At 53.4% G+C, this 20,988-nt stretch overlaps 2 protein-coding genes across 3 annotated transcripts in view; one reads left to right on the top strand and one right to left on the bottom strand.

Annotated features, from left to right (window-relative positions):
* The window catches only part of AXIN1 (axin 1), a 68,853-nt gene extending 62,018 nt beyond the window's left edge, over nt 1-6,835 (bottom strand). Inside the window, exons 1-2 of one of the 2 annotated variants that reach the window (XM_085238113.1) lie at nt 6,693-6,835; nt 3,821-4,783 (exon numbers count right to left, since the gene is read on the bottom strand). In XM_085238113.1, coding sequence (XP_085094239.1) covers nt 3,821-4,698 — 878 coding nt within the window. In that variant the 5' untranslated portion in view covers nt 4,699-4,783; nt 6,693-6,835. Of the gene's footprint in view, nt 1-3,820; nt 4,787-6,692 lie in introns of both variants that reach the window. The other variant, XM_085238112.1, reaches the window with a different exon arrangement.
* Nucleotides 5,568-10,310, top strand: LOC146543256 (uncharacterized). Its single transcript, XM_085238024.1, has 3 exons — nt 5,568-5,622; nt 6,064-8,249; nt 8,355-10,310. The coding sequence occupies exons 1-2, from the start codon at nt 5,568-5,570 to the stop codon at nt 7,530-7,532; spliced, it is 1,524 nt and encodes a 507-aa protein (XP_085094150.1). The 3' UTR covers nt 7,533-8,249; nt 8,355-10,310.
* The last annotated feature ends 10,678 nt before the right edge of the window (nt 10,311-20,988 follow it).

Here is a 20,988-nt window from a genome sequence, read left to right as displayed (position 1 = left end):
GCACAACCAACCCCAACTCCTTCACCACATCGTTTTGAGTTAGAAGCATGCAATTTAATATTTAATTGTTAATGAAGCAGCAAGCCTCAAAATTAAGTCTGCCAGCTAAATTTCAGCTCCTTCCTGATGCAGGCCAAACCTGTGACTGCCAGCCTGCTGATGTAACATAGGCAGCAGAGATCCCACACCTGCCCTGAACCAGGTTCCGCTGCTCCTCTCTCTTGCAATGCAGCATTACTCACTGAGGTTTGGGATGAGTCTCTGACTAGAGGTGTTGCATCCCGCTACAGCCTTCCTCAGCTGCTGCTCCTCTTGCTCAGCACCCTGTTATAAAGAACAGGCTGTGTCCTGGGGATAGCTGCTCCCATTTGTGCCCAGCATGGCTGCAGGGACTCTCCCGATGGCATGTGGCCTTTTCACTTGAATCACCAACACCTGGGAAAGCTGTGAGCTTGGTCAGCTCAGCACTGTGGAAGCAAACACTAAGATCATGGAGCCAGCTTCCCTTAAAAAAAAAATAAAAAAAAAATGAAAGAAGTGTAAATCAAAGCTTCCACATGCAAATTGCTGTGTCAGTGCCTATGATGCTCTCTTTCCTCAGCCCATCAACATCTGTTAATGGGAGACTTCACCTGCCACCACCTGTCCTGTCCTCCCCCTCCTCCAGATTTCATTTTTAACACACAGGTCAAACAAACAAAGCAATGGGCAGAACCAACCCCAACCTCCAGGCTTTCAGAGGAAAGTAGAGCTGCTTCCCCGTAACACTGCCCGGTCTGCTCCATTTTCAACACGGAAAGCAAAGCCAACATTTGTGAGTGCTGCTCCCCAAAGCCCTGGGAGCACAGGTTTTTGGGAGCGGACAGGAAAACCCTTCTGATGCAAAGCTGAAGAGATGACAGGAGGGACCTATGCAGACAGCAGACACAACCGTGATGTGACGGTTTGGCAACACGCGCCAAGTTTCCCAATTTTTAAAACGTGTCTGTTTTACAGGAGTGCCTGAAAACCAGGCTGCAGGGCAGTTCTAAGGCACGGGTTTAATTTCTGCTCCTCATATCTGAAAAACCCAGTCCCGGTGTGTCAGACGAAGGTTAATGAAAGATTTAGCTGCGCTCACAACCACGTTAGTGTCGGTTTCGGAAGCTGCGAGTTAATGCCTGAGATCTTCGGGGGTTGCCCTCTTTGAAGTTCACTGATCCATAACCAATGTCCAATTAATTTGCAGGAGCCTAACTATAATGACTATTGGCCTTTTCCTACGCGTACAAAAACGCAGTGGGTAACAGCAGTGCTTTTTGCTTTGGGATATTCTCACACACACGCACACTTGCACTAACAACGCGTCGTCTTCTGCACTTGGAGCAGTTCTGTGCTCGTGGGCACAGAAATACGGCGTTAAGATTTAAGAACCTTCTGCTGCAAAAAGATCTGGAGCCAATTCAAGATGCTCCCTTACTAACAGAGACACACTCCTATGGCATTTGGTCAGATTCCTCTTTATTTAGAGTTTCCATAGAAGCCAAGGACTAGACTTTAAATCTTGTGAAGATTAAACAGGCCTTCAGACATAATGCAAAACAGCTTATTGCAACATTCCCCCAAGAACAGAGACGACAGATTCTTTCACAAAAAAATAAGTCTGTAGAAACGTTCAAACCAAATCAGGACAGGCTCAGCCTTCCAACCACTGCACAAGGATCGCTTCCTGCTGCACGCAGCTCCACCAGCTTCCAAGGCTCTTCCTCACAGGAGAAAGCAGAAATGTTTGCACGATAAGATGCCACTGTTTGAAAAACAGCCTGTTTGAGGCAGCTATTTCTATGCAGCGTTCAGGAAGCAAGCTATTTCAACCACAAGGACTTGCACAGAGACAACAATCAGACTCCTAAATTAGGATCTCAGCAGATTGCTAGAACAAAATGCATAGATCACACTACTGAGCACTGCCCATCTTCCACGGAGATGCTCCGAACACTACTGCACTTGACAGACCAGCTCTTAAAATAAATAATCACTCATTTTCAGTTACTTACTCCAGGCTCCAAAATGACTCCTGCTCTGGTGAGAACAGTAAACACGTCCCTGCCTCCGACCCAGCAGGTCTACGGAGTGTCTGCAGCCACAATGACAGGCTGTCAGACACAACAAATTAACAGCAGCACGTTTCTCCTGACCTCCATCCCCTAGGTAAAGATTTATTTTGCGCTGTTCCAATCTAGTAAGAAAACACATGAGATTGAGGAATGCCACCCATATTTCTATTCCATAACGTATTTCTGAGCCGTTTTAAAGGTTGGCATGGATGTATTCAGGTACAGCGTAAACTGGGCATTTTTTCTGAAGCAGGACCTGAGGAATGCAGAATTCATGCAGGTTTTCACTACCTGCTCTAGAACAAAAACTAAACTCAACTTGAGCAAGTTATTACCAGTCTTAAGCCGTTCTTGCTTAAATAAAAAGACACTTAAATTGTGGACTTTTCTAATCCTAGTACCCAGCACTCAGTGCAAATCCACTGCAAGAAACAACTCAAGGTTTTTATTATCTCCATGAGAAAGTCCCAGGATTGGGAAAGATCCCAGTCCTGGGATTCTGTTTTTCAGACTCCTGATTAAAACAGCACAAGCTCACACCAACTCCCTTTTTTTTTTTTTTTTTTTCTTCTGAGCTTCACATGCAACACCCCCTCCTCAAAATCTATTTGAAAACAGAAATAAAAATGAAAACATTTCACCATCTGAAAGGCACTGAGACCTTGTGCAGGGCAGGCTGCACGTCCAGCTGCCAGCATAAAGGGACAGTGTGGGGAGAGGAAGCACAGAAATGCAGCTTTGAAGAGGACAGTTTGGCTACTTCATTTCGTAACCATCACAAAGTGACAGACCTTAGCCTAAGCAGGTCTTAAAACAAGGAGATTTTATTTTAAAGAAGTAGGAATGTGCGTCTGGCTGCGTTCTGTTGATTCAGCAAGGGTTACACACACACACGCTTATTGATCCCAGAGAACTCCCTGCTAAGTTAATTGTCTGGAATTTTAACTGAGCTCTCAGCAAGTTTCAAAACGCGTGTTGGTTGGGAATGGGTGGGGGACCAAAGAAAAGCACAGGCTGAACAACTGGGCAACTCCTCTAGAGAAAAAAAACAGATATTCTGATGAGGGGAAAAGCTGCAACACGGAATAATTTTAACTGGGTTTGGAGATTCCTACTTGCTGGAATCCACTATCAGAAATCTTGACTGCAAAGCAACACCATTTACAGGGAGCATCATGAACCCCATTTGACCCATATACACGTGACAGACATTAGGGTATTTCCCGCAAGCTTCCTGCAGCCTCTAGTTGTGGCTCATCACCATTTCCCTGTATATTTACAAGGGGTTTTACCACGAGCTGTACTCATCTGCACTCCTGTAACTGAACACTGACCTTCCGTCACTGCAGGCTACAAGCCAGCCTGCCACCGCAGCTCTCTGCTCGCTCTGTGCACACTGGGGCTGCCCACAGCTCTGCACTGTCTGCCACTCCATACCTACACCCAGACCATGTTCAGCAGCATTTCCTCCCAGCAAAGAACATACTGCAGATGTGATTCGGGGGAACTGGCCAAAGATACCCTACAAATAACTCGCAGTACATTCAGATAAAGCTGTGTTTAACCTAATGCCCACGTGACACTGTCCCATGCTGATGCTCAACCAGCCCCCATCACTCCCAGTTGCAAAACAATCTCCGCTTCCCAGCGACTCCAACCTCACAGCAGCCCCCAGGGGCATCCGGAGGCCCCCAAGGAAGGGCCCGGCCGGCACACTCACGTACCTGAACTCCCTGCCCTCGCTGTACCGCCGGGTGGAGGTTGCACGCTGGGTTGCAGTCTCCAAAAGCAGCTTCTGGGTGAGCCTGCTTGAGGGCGCGGAGTCCCTGCTGGCCTCAGGCTCCGTGTCTTGGTCACATTTCCACTCCTCGTCCTCATTCAGAGTAGGCAGATAACCAGGTAGCCCTTTTCCTGTCCCAGACCCTGAGCTCGGATCGCTATAAATTTTCGGACTTTCCCCACCTGTCCTTGTGTATTCCAAATAAATATCCGACTTAAGGAACAAAGGGTAGGTATTGTCTTCTATCATGCATTGAATCTCAGTTTGGGCCTGGTCAAACATGTCAGGGTCAATCTGCAGTTTCATGACACAGTCTTTTATGAAGCTTTTTGTGGCTGGTTTGATCTGCCGGGACACAATGCCGTTGTTGTCCAGAATGTACTTTTTGTAAATGGCTTTTGCCAGTTTGAGTCTTTTTTCCTCATTGGACACACACGGCTCCAACTTCCTGAAGCCACTGCAGGCAAACCAGAAGTCCAGCAGATCCGCACAGTCCTCCTGTTTCAGGAACGTCCTGAAGAGATTGATACCGTCCTGATCATCGAGCAAGGAGTGCAGCGACTCGGCCCACTTCAGGTAGGGTGGAGTTGGCGAAGCACTCCCCTCAGGTTCATAGCCCAAATCCAAGTCGGAGCGCCTCGGTGTTGCGGTGGAGGTCTCATTTCTAACCACATCGCCTTTACTGGAGTAGAAACCGTGGCTGACTGGCCTTGGATCTGTGGACACGAGCTCACCCTCCTCGCCAGGGACCGGTGGCCTTGGAGCATCTTCAGTGAAGCTTCCTCCGAGGTCCAGAGGGAAGCCCTTCCCCTGGATATTCATCTTTCTGGCGCTTGCTTGAACAGCGGGGGAAGAGCCGAAAACTCAGATCACCAACACCTGTATCTCCAAGGTGAACACGTTCGTTCTGCTGAAACAGATAAGAAAGAAATCCGTTAAGTATTACTGTAAATAAACATTCTAAGACTACAAGCTACTATTTTTGTCCTCCCTGATTACTGTATTAAACCCTCTTTTTCTGAAAACAACAGAGAAGATCTCAAAACTTCATATCCAGCATTCAGCACAACCAATACTATCGGCACCAGTCTCACAGCCCCCAACCCCACACTATGGGCAGTTCTCAGGACTGCAGGATGTGATATTCCCCATACCCAAGCGATGTACACTCAGGTGCTGAGTGCTGAACAGCCCACAGGACACACCTTCACTTCTATATGACATTAACCTCTCTGCTGAGCCTACCTGGCCAGCACGCACACCAAGTCATATCACGGCAGTACGTTTCTATCTGGCTACCAACATAGGAAATTCTCACCCTTGGCAAGGAATTTACTTTAAGGTTTGTGAAAAATATTCTAAGAGAACATTCCGCTAGTAGCAAAACTGAGATTACACCTTAACCAAACACAGGTGTCTTCTGTACACTCAGTAACATACCGGTGTGACATTTCCCTCTGCTTTCAGAAATACTCTGCATCAGCTCATCTAGCTCCAGGGGACTCCAAACGCATCACTGACCCCAATACTTTGGGCACGTGAACAACATTCTTGCTTCAAACGGGCATGTCAGGTCAGGGCTTTGGCTCTGGCACCATTTCTCAGAGAGGCCATTGAGAAAAAAGGTTCATTGGAGCTAACAACACAGCGTGTTGAACGCCTAGAAATCCTACCCAGGTCAATAAAGCAAGATGAGAAGATCGTCTCTAGAAGGAGATGTGATCAAACACAATGTTTTAAAAGAAGGTAGCGAGCCAACATGGAGGATGGGAGGTGTGGGGAGGGAGGGGAAAGCACCAGACAATCCCAGGGCTGCCACTTTCCCTGCTAACACAGTAACCATCATTTCAAAGCAGCAGAAGTTGTGTTTTACTGAATGCCGCCGGCCCCAAGGCCCCGAGTACCGCGAAGCAGCAGCTGCCTGACACCCTGCTCCTCGCGCCGGGTTAAATCAACTGCATGTGAGGACACAGCGGGGACACGCGTTTCAGCTCTGCTCGCCGCACCCAAATGAACGCATCTTTTGGACCTTCTGCCTTTTTTCCCCTTTTCCTCTCCTCAGCTGAGCCGAAAGCCGTCCTTACAGCCCACCTGTACACCTCCGACCAGCAGCAGCGGGATGGGAGCCGCGGGGCCCTACGTGCTGCACCCGCACAGCCCTAAGAGCGAGCCCGCTGTCACCCACAGCCGGCCCGAGCCGCACGGAACACGCGGGCACCGCGCTGCCACGGTTCCACCGAACGCGTCCGTATCCCCCAGCGCGATTCTCGCCGCCTTGGGCTCCCACCTTCCCGACCCGGACCCCGAGTTGCCGCTGCCCGCAGCAAGGGGCCGGAGCCGCCCCGTGGGAGCGGGCACACGAGGCTCGCCGCTCATTGTGGCGGCGAGGTCCGATCCCCGGCGCCGGCACGGGGCACCTCAGCGGCCCGGGCTGCACGCAGCCTCGCGACCCCGGCTCCCGGCCCGCCCCGCTCGAAGTTCCCCGCAGGACGCGGCCCGCGGCGGTCGCGCGGATCCGTCCCGGTGCGCGGCGGCGTCGGCCCGGAGCTCCGCGGGAAGCGGCGCTGCCCCGACGAGCGCGGGTTCCATCCGCCCCGCCGCCCCCGAGCAACTTCGGGGAGCCGCCCCCGCTCCCCCCCCGTCCCCTCGCCCGGCCGCGGCCCGGCCCGCTCCCGCCCTCCCCCCGCTCCCGGGGCGGCCTAGTACCGGCGCGGCGGCGCCCGGCGCGGCCCCGCTCCGCCCGCACGGCGGCGGCCTCCGGCGCGGCCTCGGCGCGGGGCCTGGGCTCGGGGCCGCCTCCCCGCCCGCTCACTCACCCGCACGGAGCAGCGGCGGCGGCGGCGCGGAGCCCGGCCCATGCGGCTCAGCAGCGGCGGCCCGGGGCGGCGGGCGGGGAGGCACAAAGCGGGCGGCCCGGGACGCCCATGGCCGCGGCCGCTGGCTCTGGCGGCGACACGGAGAGCAGCGAGCCCCGCACCGCTCCGCCTGCGCCGCTGCCTCGCAGCGCCGGGGAGAGCGGCTCAGCCGCGCCCCCCGCGCCCCCGCCCGGTACTGCGGGCCCCGCCGCGCCGCCAGCCCGCGCCGAGCGGCCTCGGGGGCGGAGCGGTACCGGGTCCGGCCCGGCCCGTGGGAGGCGCCGCGCGGGGCTCCTCCGGCGCCCGCTCTCGAGAGCCGTCGGTCGGGGCGGCCCGGAGCCCGGCCGCCTGCGCGGACGAGACGGGTGCCGCGGGCCGGCCGTGCCCGGAGCCTCTCCGCTCGCGCGGGGCCGCCCCGGGCCCGGCCCCTCCTCCTCGGGACCCGGCGCCGTACCCCCGGCCCTGCCGGCCCTCCGTCTCCGCAGGGCGGGCCTGGCGGCGCACGAGGGCTTCGCGCACAACCCGGGCTGCGGCCCCGCGCAGCTCAGGGCACGGCACCGGGCGGCCCGCGGCACTGGCGGGGACGAAGCGCGGCGCTCACAGAGCCCAGCCGGGCCTCTGGTGCTCCGCAGCTCGTGCCCCGTCAGGCACGGTGCCGGGGGCTTTAGGGGAGCGAGGCAGGAACGGAGACCTCAGGAGAGCCCCGCTGAGCGCCGCTTTGTTCAGAGCAGCTCCGGAGGTTGGGGAGGAGCGGAGCTGCCTCTCTGTTTTTTTTTCCCCTGCTCTATCTGGGCGAAATAAGCCCTAAGAGCTCTGCGGACATCCTGCGCAGGATGCAACTGGGGAGATGCTCGCGCAGTGGAGAATTCCAGCGGTGTGGCACAGCAAGGGCTGGCACGCAGCTCTGCTGAGAAAGGCCAGTGACCCTCCGTGGTGCTGCAGGCCCCGCTGCTCGGCCGTGGCGCTTATCTGAGCACTGCCCAGAAATGCACGAATGTGGGGCAAGGGATGGAGGAGCTCGGGTATAGCTGCTCCACCAGCGGCTCTGGCCTCGGCAAACAGCCGGTTTCAAAGAGCGGCTGTCTCCTGCTTCTCTGAGCTGAGCGGTTCTGCAGCAGAGAGAAATAAGGGAGCTCGCCAAGAGGTGGCACTGCGCGGGCTGAAATGGGGGAAACAATATGGAGACCTGGGAGAGGGTCGAGGGCACCGCGTCCCGCCCAGAGCCACCCGGATGGCTGCAGGAAGCTTCTGGCCAGGAGTGACGCCCCGGCACTGAGAGTGCGGTGCTGCCTGCGAGAGCTGGGTGACTGCAAAGAGATGAAGGGGATTAATGCATGCAGAGGCCAAGCAAGAGCAGTCCTACAAAGAAACACACAGCCAGCTTCTCCCATGGAAAGTAAGCACGGTGAGAACCCTGGACCAAGCACGCAGAGCCCTAGGTATGATCCCAGAAGCTAAGCAGCAAACGAGTCATAAGGCAGTCCTCTAAAAATCAGAAGTGGCTCAGAAAGATCTCTGGTAGGGATTGGTTTCTGGTTTTTGATAGAACTAGCATTCTCCTATTGCATGTACCTGCGTGCTCAACGTTTTCTGACATTTGTGCTTTGTTTTCGTGTGTTTCAGGCAACGCTCTCAGAAAAGTACGGCATTTTTTTAGCCTTCTGGAATGCACAAAAGTTCACCCCAGGCAGCGACGCTCCCTTTCTGGCTCCAGCACAGAGCCGGCAGGATGGTGTGGGTCCTCGGGCTCTTTCACGCAAGTGATGCTGGAAGCTGATTTACATGTAATAGTGCAACGCTGATCTCGGGCATAATAATAGAAAAGCTGATGTGGGATTCAGCTGGTAAAGAACTAAAGGATGGGAATATAATTAATGCAATCAGCTTGGCTTCTGGAAAATAGCTCTTGTCAAACTCTGATGTCATCCTTTGAAGAGATTACAAGTTTGGCTGATAAAGGTTATGGCATAGAAATAACAGACCTGGACTCTATTCAGGCATGTGACTTAATCCATATAGTATTCTGATTAAAAATTAGCACAGTACAACATCAAGAGGGACACCTTAAAGGGACTGGGAGCTGGCAAACCGACAGGCATCAATGGGGAATCCTTGCAGAATGGGAGCACGCTCAGTGGGTGTCCACAGGGTTTGATGTGAAGCCCAGTGCTATTCAGCATTTTCATCAATGGTCTAGAAATAGATTAAAAAGCCCTGCTGAGAAAAATGCAAGGGCTGTGGAAATGAGGGGGGCAGGAGACACGGACGAGGTCAAGACAGCTGCAGAAAACTTTATAAGCTGAATCCAGGCAAATAAAACGTGGTTGTATGTGAGCAGCTGCAAAATGACACCTCCAAGGAGCAGAAAATACATACAGAGTGCTGCATCTCACAGCAGCCTGCATCCTGCAAAGGATTGACTGGAAAGGAGCTTAGCTTGGGAGGAAGGAAAACAGAGCAGGACAACGGGGCCCCAGGAGTGCCAGCTGGGAGCTGCAGCTAAGGGGTCGGGCTGCCTTGGCTGCGGGAACAGGGCAATGGAAGCAGCTGTGTGGTTGTAGGTGTGTAGGATGGCAAGCAAGGGCAGACATGTGCAAGGATACCTGAGTGCAGCATCCACATTTGGAAAAGGATGGTGAAAACTTATAAGAGTTAAAGCTGACGCCAGCTTTAGAGAAATAGCTTTGCCTGAGAAATGCAGCCTCCTCAGCTACTTCAAAGGAGCCTGAGGGATGCCCTGATTATAGTGCTTAAGCAGCTTCGTGGGTGAGAGACTATCAGGTATTAGAGAGCTTTTCATCTCTCATAGAAAAGCCCAGAAAGAATTTGTGGCCCAAACGGAGTTAACATAAGAATCCAAGCCACATCTCTGTGACATTGTTAGAAGAGATTCCCAGGGGCAAGGAGTGGGGAAGAAGGGGTGGGATAACAGTTTGGGGTACAGCGGGATGTGCAGAGCTGAAGTGCATGGGCTCGTGTGTGTGCCAGGCCAGCACCCTCCTACCTGCAGCTCCTGCAGCATTGCCAGCCCTGCTAAGGACAGCCCAGCCAGGGGTGGCTCTGGATTCTGAGCTCCCCGAGGCAATGGCAGAACCCACAGGAGCTTTCACTTGCAGCTTAGAGAAGAGGGGCCAGCCAGGGCCTCGGAGGCTGCGGCCGTATGGCAGTTTGTCCAGCTGATAGCTGGGGAGGAGTGGCTCTCCCACTTGCTACCAGATGTGCAGCCATGGGGTCCTTTTCAAAAGTTCTGCCCTGCTTCAGCACAGGCACACAGTCTCCAATACAGACAGCAAATGCTCTCCTCCCCCATGTTTTCCTCAAACGCTCTCTTCCACTGCACCTAAATTCTTGCTCCAGCCTTTGCAGCTGCTATGCCTTTGGAAGAAAGCCTGCATGCTGCTGTCTGCATGCACTACAGCAAGATGATGAAGGCTTGATGGCACTACAGCAGCCCAACAGACAGAGATTTCCTCTCACTACAGGGACCCTGCTCCCTGTTACCAAGGGCTGACAGCAGGCAGTGCCTCTCAATGCTGGTCACAGTGCTGTGGTCATGCTATGGTGCAATCACAGCAAAGTCCTAATCTGATTTCTTTCCTTATATCTTCTTCCCCAGGTCTCCTGGCTCAGCGGAGCTGTCTGGCTGTGCTGGCATTGTGCAGAGGGCTCATCACAGGGAGACAGTGCTGAGGGAAGGGCTCTGCAGCCCGTCAAGGTGTTGCTTTTCTGAGAAATGCAGGAGGGAAATCTCTGCCCCCAGCTATTCATTGCTTCTCATCCACAGCAGGATCAGATCCTCAGTCTGCCTACAAGGCAGGTAAGATGTAGCCAGGCAGCCACCTCTCTTGCAAGCTGCAGAGGTGAATACCCTCCGGGCTCATGCCAAGCTCTCCCTCTTTCATTTCCTGTTTCTCAGAATAGTGAGAGCCATGGGCTCCCTCTGGAGTCACCTCGCTGCTTTTCACACATTGCTTCGCCCACACGAAGGAGCCCAGTCCCTAAGTTTTGCCTAGGGCCAACATTACCAACTTTAGATTCGCTTGTGGATATCAAATGAGTGAAAATCCAAACCAAGGTCCTGGCTACACAAGAGAGGAATCAGACTGCAGGATCTTCCAAGGCTTCCTTTGCTTCCCCTGTGTCTGAAAGGTAAAGGCCAACGAACCCAAGCAAATCATTTTTTCCTTTAGTCAATCTTATAGCATTGCCCCTGCCTTATATTTCTAAAAAGTCACATCAGCTGAGGGGCTGCCCGTGTTCTGGTGCGTTGCTCAGCCCGAACAGACCTGCTTTAAGCCTGTAGGCGGCCCATGTCAAACAAGAGTGATGTCATATGTTCCTCAGCTCCTGGTGTACGTGTTAATTTCTACCTCAAAGAGCCACCAAATCCTAGACAATGTTGAAAGCTTTGCTGAAATCCCAGTAGATCACATCTACTGGCTCCCCTTGGTCAATGAGGCAGGTAAACTTGTTGTAAAAGGACATTAAATTAAGTAAGCAGGACTTTTGCCTTGCGAACCCATGTTGGCTATGACCAATGACTTCATTGTCTTTCACTCAGGGCTCTGGGGGTCCCAGGGTCTGTCATCAGTGTTAAAAAAGAAGGAAAGAAGGCATTAACTCCATTTTATCAACATTCCTATTTGTGAGGTTGCTCATCGAGCAACAGACCAACATTTTCCCTGACCTCTTGCTGTTAACATACTTAAAATAGCTCCTTTTTTTTTGTCCCCCACTGTACTATCAGCTCCAACTGTAATTGAGCTTTACCTGCACAAATTTTCTCCTCAGAGTGGTAAACAGCATCTCTGTAGCCCTCCCACATCTGACCTTGCTTCCAGTGGCCTTGCACTTTTCCATTTAAGCTCGACAAGAAGATCCCTGCTCAGCCAAGCCATCTGCCCCACGTACTTGACCTCCAAATCCCTTAGTGCCTGTTCCAAGAAGTTAGCTTCAGGGGCTTTTAGGAAGCTCCTGGATGTTTGTATCAGCTGTGTGGTATTCCCAGTTAATGTCTAGGACCAGCTCCTGAGCCAATAAACCTGTGCTCATGGAGCTTGGTTTTAATCTCACCTGCTGCCTGGCTTGCCCAAAGCATGGTGGGTCAGACGTAACGCTGATGTTTGATGGTCGATGGCACGATAACATCCAATGCACACTTCTAATAGCAGAGCCCTGCCTCAGGTGATGCAAGTGTGAGGGATGGTGTTCCTCCAGCACTGGCATTTTTTGGGACAGAGTGCACTAGATGGTGCTGTTCAACCTTTGGCTGTAATTTAGAAGGACCCTTGCAGGTCATAGCTGGTCCCAAATTTAGGTTTTATAGAAAAGCTTGTTTGGAACTGGGGACAAATAGAAATACCCTGAAGCTGCTTGACAGACATCTAAGCCTAACAGCTCTCTTCAAACAGCCTTCCTCCCCACGTGGGTCTGCCTCCCACCAATGTGCTAGCTGTGGAAATCTCAGGGAGCAGCTGCCCAGAGAAGTGCTAAATATGGGAAAGAGAATCAGCCACCACCGCTGTGCAAAGGGCTAACAGTCTCCTGGGGTTTGTCAGCCCTGTTTGTCTGTATTGCAGTGGATGCCTGTGGGATGTGGTGGTCAGGGCTGCCTGATGGGAAGGGCTGGGGGAGCCACGGGCTCCCAGTAGAGATCCTTAAGGGTAGGGCTGAAAGTCCCAACAGCCTCTTGGGTGACTGGAAAGCTTGAGAGACTGGGAGACAGAGATCTTAAATGATCCCTACTGAAGGTGAGGAGCAGCTCACCTCTGCTTGCCTCATCCTCTACACACACCTGAAGTCCATTCATTTAAGAGGCAGGAAATGGTTTGGCTACATAAACAGCAATGGAAAAGAGGGCTGCTGAGAAACAGGGTGAAAGGGTGCAAGAAATGGATGGGAGAGGACACTTTTAGCTCCTCGACCACTGGCAAAGTGATACCGGCAGAGCAGGAGGGGGAAAACATGCTGGCAGTCAAGAAAGAAATATCAGCATCATGGCACAGGGCATTGGAAACACTTGGCTGCTGGGCACTGCAGGCAGCTGGATCACCTCAGAATGGGGGCCAGGCACACTGAAGACCTCAGCTGACAGAGAGCCATCTATAGCCCTGTGGCACTGCCGTGGCGTGGAAGACACTCAGAGCCACAGACACAGCTGGCGTGAGAGCAAAGGGTGAGGAGTGGGCCTGAGTATAACTGGGATGGGGTCTGGGAGGCAGCTTCTGCCAACTGGCACAGTGGGGATACCCAAAGCAGCTGTGCCAGGGTGGATGTGGGCTATGAGCCCATCCCTAACAATGTCAGTTCCCCAAAGGCATCTGCAGAGCAGCAGGAGCTGCTCTCTGTTTCTCACACCATGGCTTGCAGTGCAGGTTCTGCGGGGTGCCTGTGCATCCCACCTTGTTTCAATTCACTGCCCTGGGAGAGATGAACACACCCAAATTCCTCAACTTGAATTTGCCTCCAGTGCTGGGCAAAAGGGATGAAGCAGAAAAACACTTGTTCCAGCCCAGTCTGGCTCCCAGTTACAGAACTGGAGGCAAAGCACTGACCGAATGAAATTCAAGACCGTATGCAGCAGCCACCTTTTCACAGACAGGGCTGGCACTCCCCCAAACACAGCTTGTGTTGAGCTCTGCCTCCTTGTGATGCACGGGGTGAACATTAGGACCACCTCTATGCTGCCCTGGGATTATTCCTGCTCTACCACCAGTCTGTCCTTCTGGACACTGCCTCCAAACAGCTTATGTCTTTTTGCTCAGATACTGCTTTATTATTATTACTGTTTTATAAAGACCACACGTGAATCCACAGTCCCCAGCATTGGCTAAATAAGCTGCAAAGAGGATTGGGAATCCAGAACTTCTCCTATCTGACCAGGGAGAGCACAGCAGCTCACTGGCAGCTGTCTCCTGCTTTCTCCTGCACCTCTGTAGTGAGAGTAATAACTAGTAACAGTAATGGCTAATAGCAGCTTTCCGCCCATTTGGCATGGCCTGCCTGCCTATGGTTCCTTTGCCCTTGGCTGCACTAACACCCATTGGTTTGGATGGTTTTCTCCACGCCTCCCTGAACTAACTGCCTCAAGTAACTCTTGGGCTCCCTTCCCACTTTTCTGCCCAAAAATCTCCCAGTTTTTGCTCAGGTTTGACCACCTAGTCCATGTAAAGTGGGACATGGTACGTATTAGAAGTTGTTGTTTACAGCAGTGACCATTACATACCCTCAGCCTGCACTGGAAGGGGGTTGAGGACAGCCATCAATAAGCTGACAGCTATTTCCGTCTCACAGTGACAGTGCTCTGGGATAAGTGCAATCACTTTCTTTTAGCAAAGTCATCTGTGGTTGATGAACTGTCCAACGGTGCCTTAGGCAAGCATAAAACCTGCAGCAGAAGCTATGGAATTGAAACTACAAGTTAGAGTCAAAATTCAAGTCCTTAAATTGCAAACCTGAAAATTCAACTAGAGACTCCCCCATTCTGATCTACGCTGCCTCCTCACCTCTGGACAGCGCAGCCACCCATGGAACCATTCTGCCATCTGGATGCTGAGCCCTGCATGCCCAGAGTCCCCTGTGATGCCTACAAAGGCAGGCAGGAACGTGCAGGTAGAACCCAGCACCTCCAGATCTCATGGGGACATTGCCTTGCCATGGGATGGGGATGGGCACTAGGCTCCCATGGTGCTGGACATTTGGGTACCAGTAGTCTCCTATCTGTCGGGTTCTGCCAGGCTGGCTGCTGGCAGCACTGCACTCAAACTCTGAGGCCTGAGCGCACCAACAGGCATGGTCTATGCAACACAGCTGGGACAAAGAAGAAAGTAACCATCAGGATCTTGCAGAAGCAGTAGGACTGCTCCTAGGGGACTGAGGCTTATAGGGTGTGGGTGAGCCTCTCTTCAGGAACATGCCATGCCACCAGCAAGGCCACACTCAGACAGTGCTTTTCATCACTGGTCAGTAAAGGGGGGCAGCCCCAGGTGACATCCCAGTCTGACACACCTTCCCACCTTCCCACACCCACCTGTGGGATCCATCTTGGGTCTGTGTCCCCAGGCCGGCCGCTCCATGCTCTGTGCTGCTGGGCTCTCTGCTCCTCTCGGGTGGCCGTGGATGGGATGCTGTCTCCGTGTGTCCCAGCAGTGCTGCTCTGCAGAGAGAAAAGATGTCAGCTTGTCCCCTGCAGGAGCTGGGGGCTACACATGGTGATGGTCAGCAGGAAGGATATTGAAATGGCAGCCTGGTGACCTGGGAGCACCGCTGTGCTATGAAGGACACAAAAAAGCTGTGGTGCAGAGCCTGCTTGCAGGCAGCCTCGAGGACAAGGATACCAGGAGTGCCCCAGGGCTGGCCAGGAGGTTGGGATCCAGGAATGGTGTGGGATCTGTGTGCCTGGACTCCCCATGAGCCATGAGCTCCCCATGAGCTGTGATGGTCCTGTCTCTGTGCACAGGGACTCTGGTCGTGGTACAGTGGTACTACTGGTCACACAGAGCCAGAGAAGGGAGTGGTGGCTGTGGGGCACTCCTGTCCCTGATGCCCACACCCTGCTATGCACCTGGGCTCACCCACCTACTGCAAGGCATTGCCTGCTGCGTCTTTGTGACTGCTGCTCCCAGGCTGTGGCTGCTGCCTGCCTCCACAACACGATGGGATGAGGTGAGTGCACAGCAGTCACCATCCTCACGTAGGAGCACAGGGCTCAGCTGACAGCTCAGTCAGCTGCACTGGGACAGGTGAGCCCTGCTGCCACGATTGCCCTAGAGCAACCCATGCCAATTCAAGGTGTTTGAACCTGACACTCCTGTATCAGGTGCATCTCCTTTATCCATCCATTAATAATCCCAATCAGCTAGTCGGCGGTAAGGAAAAGCTGATGTCAAGAGCACTGCTGGAAATATTGGTTGTTCCACTCTTGTGGATCTGTTTCGCAATATTGTGAAAGATCTTAGGCTTAGATGTGGTCACTAGCCCAGCTGGCAAAAGCAAGCTCAGCACTCGGTGACGCCTTGATGTCTGTCCTACAGCCTGTACAAACGTTCAGCCGGAATGCTTTGATACGATCCCGATCAGCAGCTCAGCCTGCAGTGTGAGTACTTGAGCTCCTGGCTCACCTATCACGGAGGGCCAGCTCTCCTAAGCGAGCCAGCAAAAGGTTTTCAATGAGCAATGCGTACTGACCGTGTTTCAGCCCACATCTGGCCTGCGGTTGGTGATGCAAGTAGGATGCATAGAATGTTTTTATTAGTTTTTCCTCTAGGATGAGGCCATCCAATGCATCTGCTTTGAGGAGGTTCTTCCCAGAGATAGAGAAGATGGTCAGTGAACTCCTGATCATGAGTCCTGTAGCAGCCCGTGGGTTTCTGTTCAGCTTTGAGAGGCACAATGAGCTTTGTGAGGAAATCTCAGAAACGCTCATGCACTCAGGACAAGCTCTGGAAATCATTTTACCTGCACACACTGCGTGTGTTCATGGTACAGTCCAGATCTCAGTTTGGCATTGTCCTCTTCCAGGAAAGCTTCCAGCCCATGAAGGTCCATTGGCAGTTGATATTGGGGCTGGTTTACTCAGGTCCAAAGCAGCCAAACCTGGGCTGAGACAAGGAATCACATGGGGTGCTGCTGATGGAAACTCCTTGGCATTTTCTCCAGAGATAAGCATGTCAGTCAAAGCTGAGCCCAAGCCCAGTGGGACCAGAGAGCATTCTATGGATGCTCTCTGTTATCCTCTTCTCAAGTGCTTATTAACGTTAATGCTGCAGCCCAGGAGCTCCTGCTCACATGTTCAGGTATGGGCATCTTTCTAGGAACACCACAGCAGCCAGCTGGAAATTTTGGGTGCACCAGGTTGCCTTACCTCTCACAACATGCTTTTTGGTGGAGAGGAATCCAAAGAGCAGCACACTGGGACCCCTGAGTGGAGAAACCATGCACAGAGGAAGCTGGCTCCTGCTGGAGGGGGTCTGCCAAAATCCACAGCACGTTTCCTTGCTGGCTGGCACAGGGTTGCTAGTTTTTGAGCAGCAAACTCATTCTGCTCTTGGAAGAAGCAAGGAAATCTTGATCCTCACATCCACGCCTCCCTCATTCAGGAGAGGATCATTCAGAAGTTTGTCACACTTTCTTAAGAAAATATATTGGCTTCTTCAGCCCCAGAGCAGCATCTGAGGTGAGATCTCCAGCACAGCAGCTTGGCAGAAGAAAAGCATGGCAGTCCTCACACAGCTGCTGAGATGAGCATCCATGGAGAAGCCCAGCACTCTGCTCTTCATCTCCCAACACAGCTCCCTGGAACAAGTGCTGGTTCCCTCTGAAACAGTTCCTGTATGCTAAGACCTCACAAACCATGTCCCTACTGCCCTTTAATACAAGAAACACTGAGTTTTCAGCTGAGCTCCCAGGTTGCTGATTTATCCTCTAGTGAACTCTGCTCGTTAGGCTGCCCTACCCAGGGCCAGGTGGGGAAATCTCCTGGTCCTCTGCCCTGCAGCCTGGAAAGCCTGGGTCAAAGGGCTGCAGTGCTCAACAGCAGCATGAAGCTGCAAAGATGAGTGGCTGCTCCTTGTTTCTTCCTCAGAGTGGCTTTGCTTACTGCTTCACACTTTTCAGACAGGGCAGAGTGAGTTCTGATTTGTATGGGATGTATTATGGGGGACAGGAGTTGATGGAGAAGGTGCTGGTTGCTCTGGCTCCTGTGAGGGATGCTGGCAGGGCTGTGCTGCAGAGGGTGGCATAGGGAACCTTGGGACCTTCATCAGATGCCACAGATGCTTCTTTGGCAGCAGGAAATCACAGCTCACATCAGAGGCTGGAAGTAGTGATAGAGCACTTCCTCCCTTCTCCTACATCCATGCTGGCCAGTTTTAGGACTTCACATCAACGTGGAGCCTCTGAACCTCAAAAACCACCTTGAATGGGCCATGGAGACCCCCAGGAACCCCAAAACTGAGCAGGGACAGTTCTGAGTGCCACCGTCCTCATGCTGCTGGGAGGTCCCCAGGACTGGCACCAGGAGAGGCTCTGTGCTGGTGGGCACCAGCTGAGGCCACTCCTGGGGCATCTCTTGTGGTGGGATGGGATTCCATGCAGCAGGGGGAAGGTCGAGGTGCAGTGTGTGTCCGGGTGTCTCCAAGTGAACAAATGCGGAATGTCTCAGAATCGTTGTGATACAGAGGTGGAAAAAATGCTCAGAAAGTAGTTCACTGTGAGAGGAAACACAGAGAGGTGGGGAGTTTCTGTTTCTGGAGGAGTTCAGGATTTGCTCTGAGGCCTGAGCTGAGCTGCTTCAGCACTGGATGTTGGTATGGGCTACCCAGACCCCTTCTGTCAGCGCTTCTGTGTCAAGCAGAGGTATCCAGTATCTTCTATCCTGTGCAAAACTTCATCCTGTTTTACTGCTACAACCCCCTCCCCATGCTGCAGGCAGGTGAACTGTCTGCTGCTGGGAAACAGCTTGTGCTGCCTCTGCCACCCTACAAACCGTGCCCACCCTATGACAAAGGAGGACCAGAGCAGAGCAGTTGAGGGCTGGGAGCAGTGGATGAAGCAGAGCCTGAGCCCAGAGCGTCTGGGGGCAGGGAGGGCTGTGCAGCAGTGGCTATGAACACACTGCAGCCTGCTCTGTCCCAGGAAGGAGAAAGCCCTGCTCTGCACAGATGGAAGCATCAGGGCAAGTGCCCCATGGCTATCAGTGACCTTTCTGCAGCACTGGGACTCGGGCTGACCTCATGACATGGTGCTGTTTCCCAGCCCTGGGGCTCCTGTCTCCATCAGGACACTGCGGAAGCTGCTGTCCCTCCTGTTCTGCAGGGCTGGAACCATCTTCCAGGTTCTGCCCCTCTGCAGCCATCTCACACCATCTGTGCTCGTGCCAACCATGTCCTCGACCTCACACAGCCCTTCTCCTATGGTGGGAGCAGGCAGCAGCCTGATGGCCCACAGCCTTTGCAAGGTGCACTCCCCAACTTCTGGCAGAGGACACATTCCCTGCTCTGGCTGTCCTGGGTCTGCTCTTACCAATACATCTCCTCTGCCACGGGTCCTGCAATGGAGACAAGCATTGTCTGGCATGGAGACAGCCTCACATGTTGCAGGAGGAGACAGAAGAGCCCAGGGCAGGCAAATGTGAGTGAATCAGACCTCAGATTATGTTTCATCCTGACTCTTACAGTTACAATTGGCTGAAGCGTGATAAAACGTGGTGGTGGGTACACAACACCAAACTTTGCAGACCTTGGGCTATGCATCTTCGTGTGGCAGCAGCTTCTGCAGCGTGTGAGGACACAGTCTGTCTCCGTGCTTCACTCCACCTCCCTTCCTGGCAGCCGTGCACACCTTCCAGCCTTCCCATGCTCAGTGCTTGCCCTCAGCAGTGCTATGGTATTACTGATATCCCCAGTCCTGCAGGAGGGTGATCTCTCCATTCCCAAAGTGATGACACCTTCCAAGCAAAGCCCATGTAGATCTCAGGGGACCAGGATTGCTGTTCTGAGGACAGCCACCTCTGCCCAGCCAACACCTCCTGATGGTTCCTCTGCTCCCACAGCCTGTCCCCATGGGGGCAGCACCCCACAGTCTGTCCTGGGGCACCGCTGCAGCTCCCTCTGTCCCCAGCACATGGCAGAGGGGCTGGGTGAGATATAAGGGATATACAGACCTGCCTGCGTCACTGAAGTACTCCATCCTCCCAGAAGGCATGGTGCTCCCTGTCCCATCCGTCTCCATCCCGGCACTCCGGGCACCTCAGGGCCCCATGCTCCCTGCCTGGTGCCTGGATGCTTTTCCTCAGGCCCGGCCATTCCGTGCCCCTGTGCTGCCCAGGACACAGAGGGAGATGAAGGGTGCAGATCCCAGCAGGTCCGGGCTGTGGGGCTGGCTGGAGCCAGGAATGTCCCTGCCCTCTTTGTGCCTCGCCTGGTAAGCAATGCAGTGAAAATATCGGTCGGGTTCTTTGAAATGAAAATAAAACTGATAAAAGTCGGGCAAATCCTCTGCTCCGGCCCCTGCTGTGGGCCCGAGGAGTGTCTCTTTCTGGGAGCTGCCCAGCCAGCTCCCGGAGTTATAAATACATTATGTATGCCGGTGTTCGTCGGCCAGAGCCTTTTGTTGATGCTGAATATGTCCTGGCCAACAAAAGTGGACTGGATTAGCCACAGTGGATTAAAAGATTTTCTTCTTAGAGTTTACCTAATAATATAACAATTGACATAGAAGGTCTCTTTGAAACATACACGACTCTGTTATTTTACCATCTGTGAGTTTGCTTTCCATGAATATGATGGGGCGCCTGCCTGCTGGTGGTGCTGGTGCTGGGAATGCTTCCCGGAGCTGAATGTGTCACCAACAACAGAAATCAGCCCTTATCTGAGGGGAGGCAGCGGGAAGAGAAAGTCGTGCAACTTCTGTCCACCTCCCTTTGTCCTCGGCCCTTCTGCCCACGGCCAGCAAAGCAGCGAGATGCCGCAACTTTGGGAGAAAAAGAGACCCAACGGAGAAGACCTGAGGCCAGGACGGCCCCGCGGAGCCAGCGCCCTGAGCCGCGAGCTGATCTGCAATTCGAGGTGTCCCGAGAGGTCCCGACTGGAATAAGCTCATTTATTACTATGAAATTTTGGAAGGGGGCTGCTTGAGTTTGGGGACTCTCTCTCCATCCCCGGCTCTGCGGGTGGTGGAGTTCGCCCATCTCCATTCCAGTCGCTGGGAGCCGGGGCGGCGTTCGGCTCTGCCCGACATCACGCTTGCAGTATCCATTGCAAGATGGGTCACGCAGCGGCAGCAGCGACACTGGAAACATGGAGGGCAGCAGCAGCAGGGGAGGAAGGCTCCCCCAGCATCCTGCGGCTCCGCTCGCCCCTCCGCCACCGCCACAACAGCCACCGCACGCCCTGCGCCCGGCCCTTGGGCTTTGATCTCATAAAGGGGCTCCATTTACAAGTCTTTAATAGCAGCCTTTGGAAATATCCGTCCTCAGAAGTCTCGAGTAATGAGATTTGGAGACTATGATCAATTTAGGCACCGCTCTTTCTCGCTCTCGCTTTTTCTCTTTTTTTCCCCCCTTTTCTTGCAAACACTCTTCTCGAGCCGCGCTGACTTTGTGTGCGATTGTCGCACCATCCAAGACCTGGGGGGGCCGTGTGGGCGGCAGGAATATGGGGCTTGCGTCTCCCAGCTGGGGGCCTTTGATGAAGCTGCTTTGCGAAATTTGATTTGAAAGGCCTACGATCACAATTTGGGGAGAATGGTGGAGCGTTTT

This window comes from Meleagris gallopavo, chromosome 16 (genome assembly GCF_905368555.1).
Source record: "Meleagris gallopavo chromosome 16, MGAL_WU_HG_1.1, whole genome shotgun sequence".
NCBI classification, from domain to species: Eukaryota; Metazoa; Chordata; class Aves; order Galliformes; family Phasianidae; genus Meleagris; species Meleagris gallopavo.
Note: the sequence above shows the minus strand (reverse complement) of the source record. Positions and strands in the feature narration are given on the sequence as shown.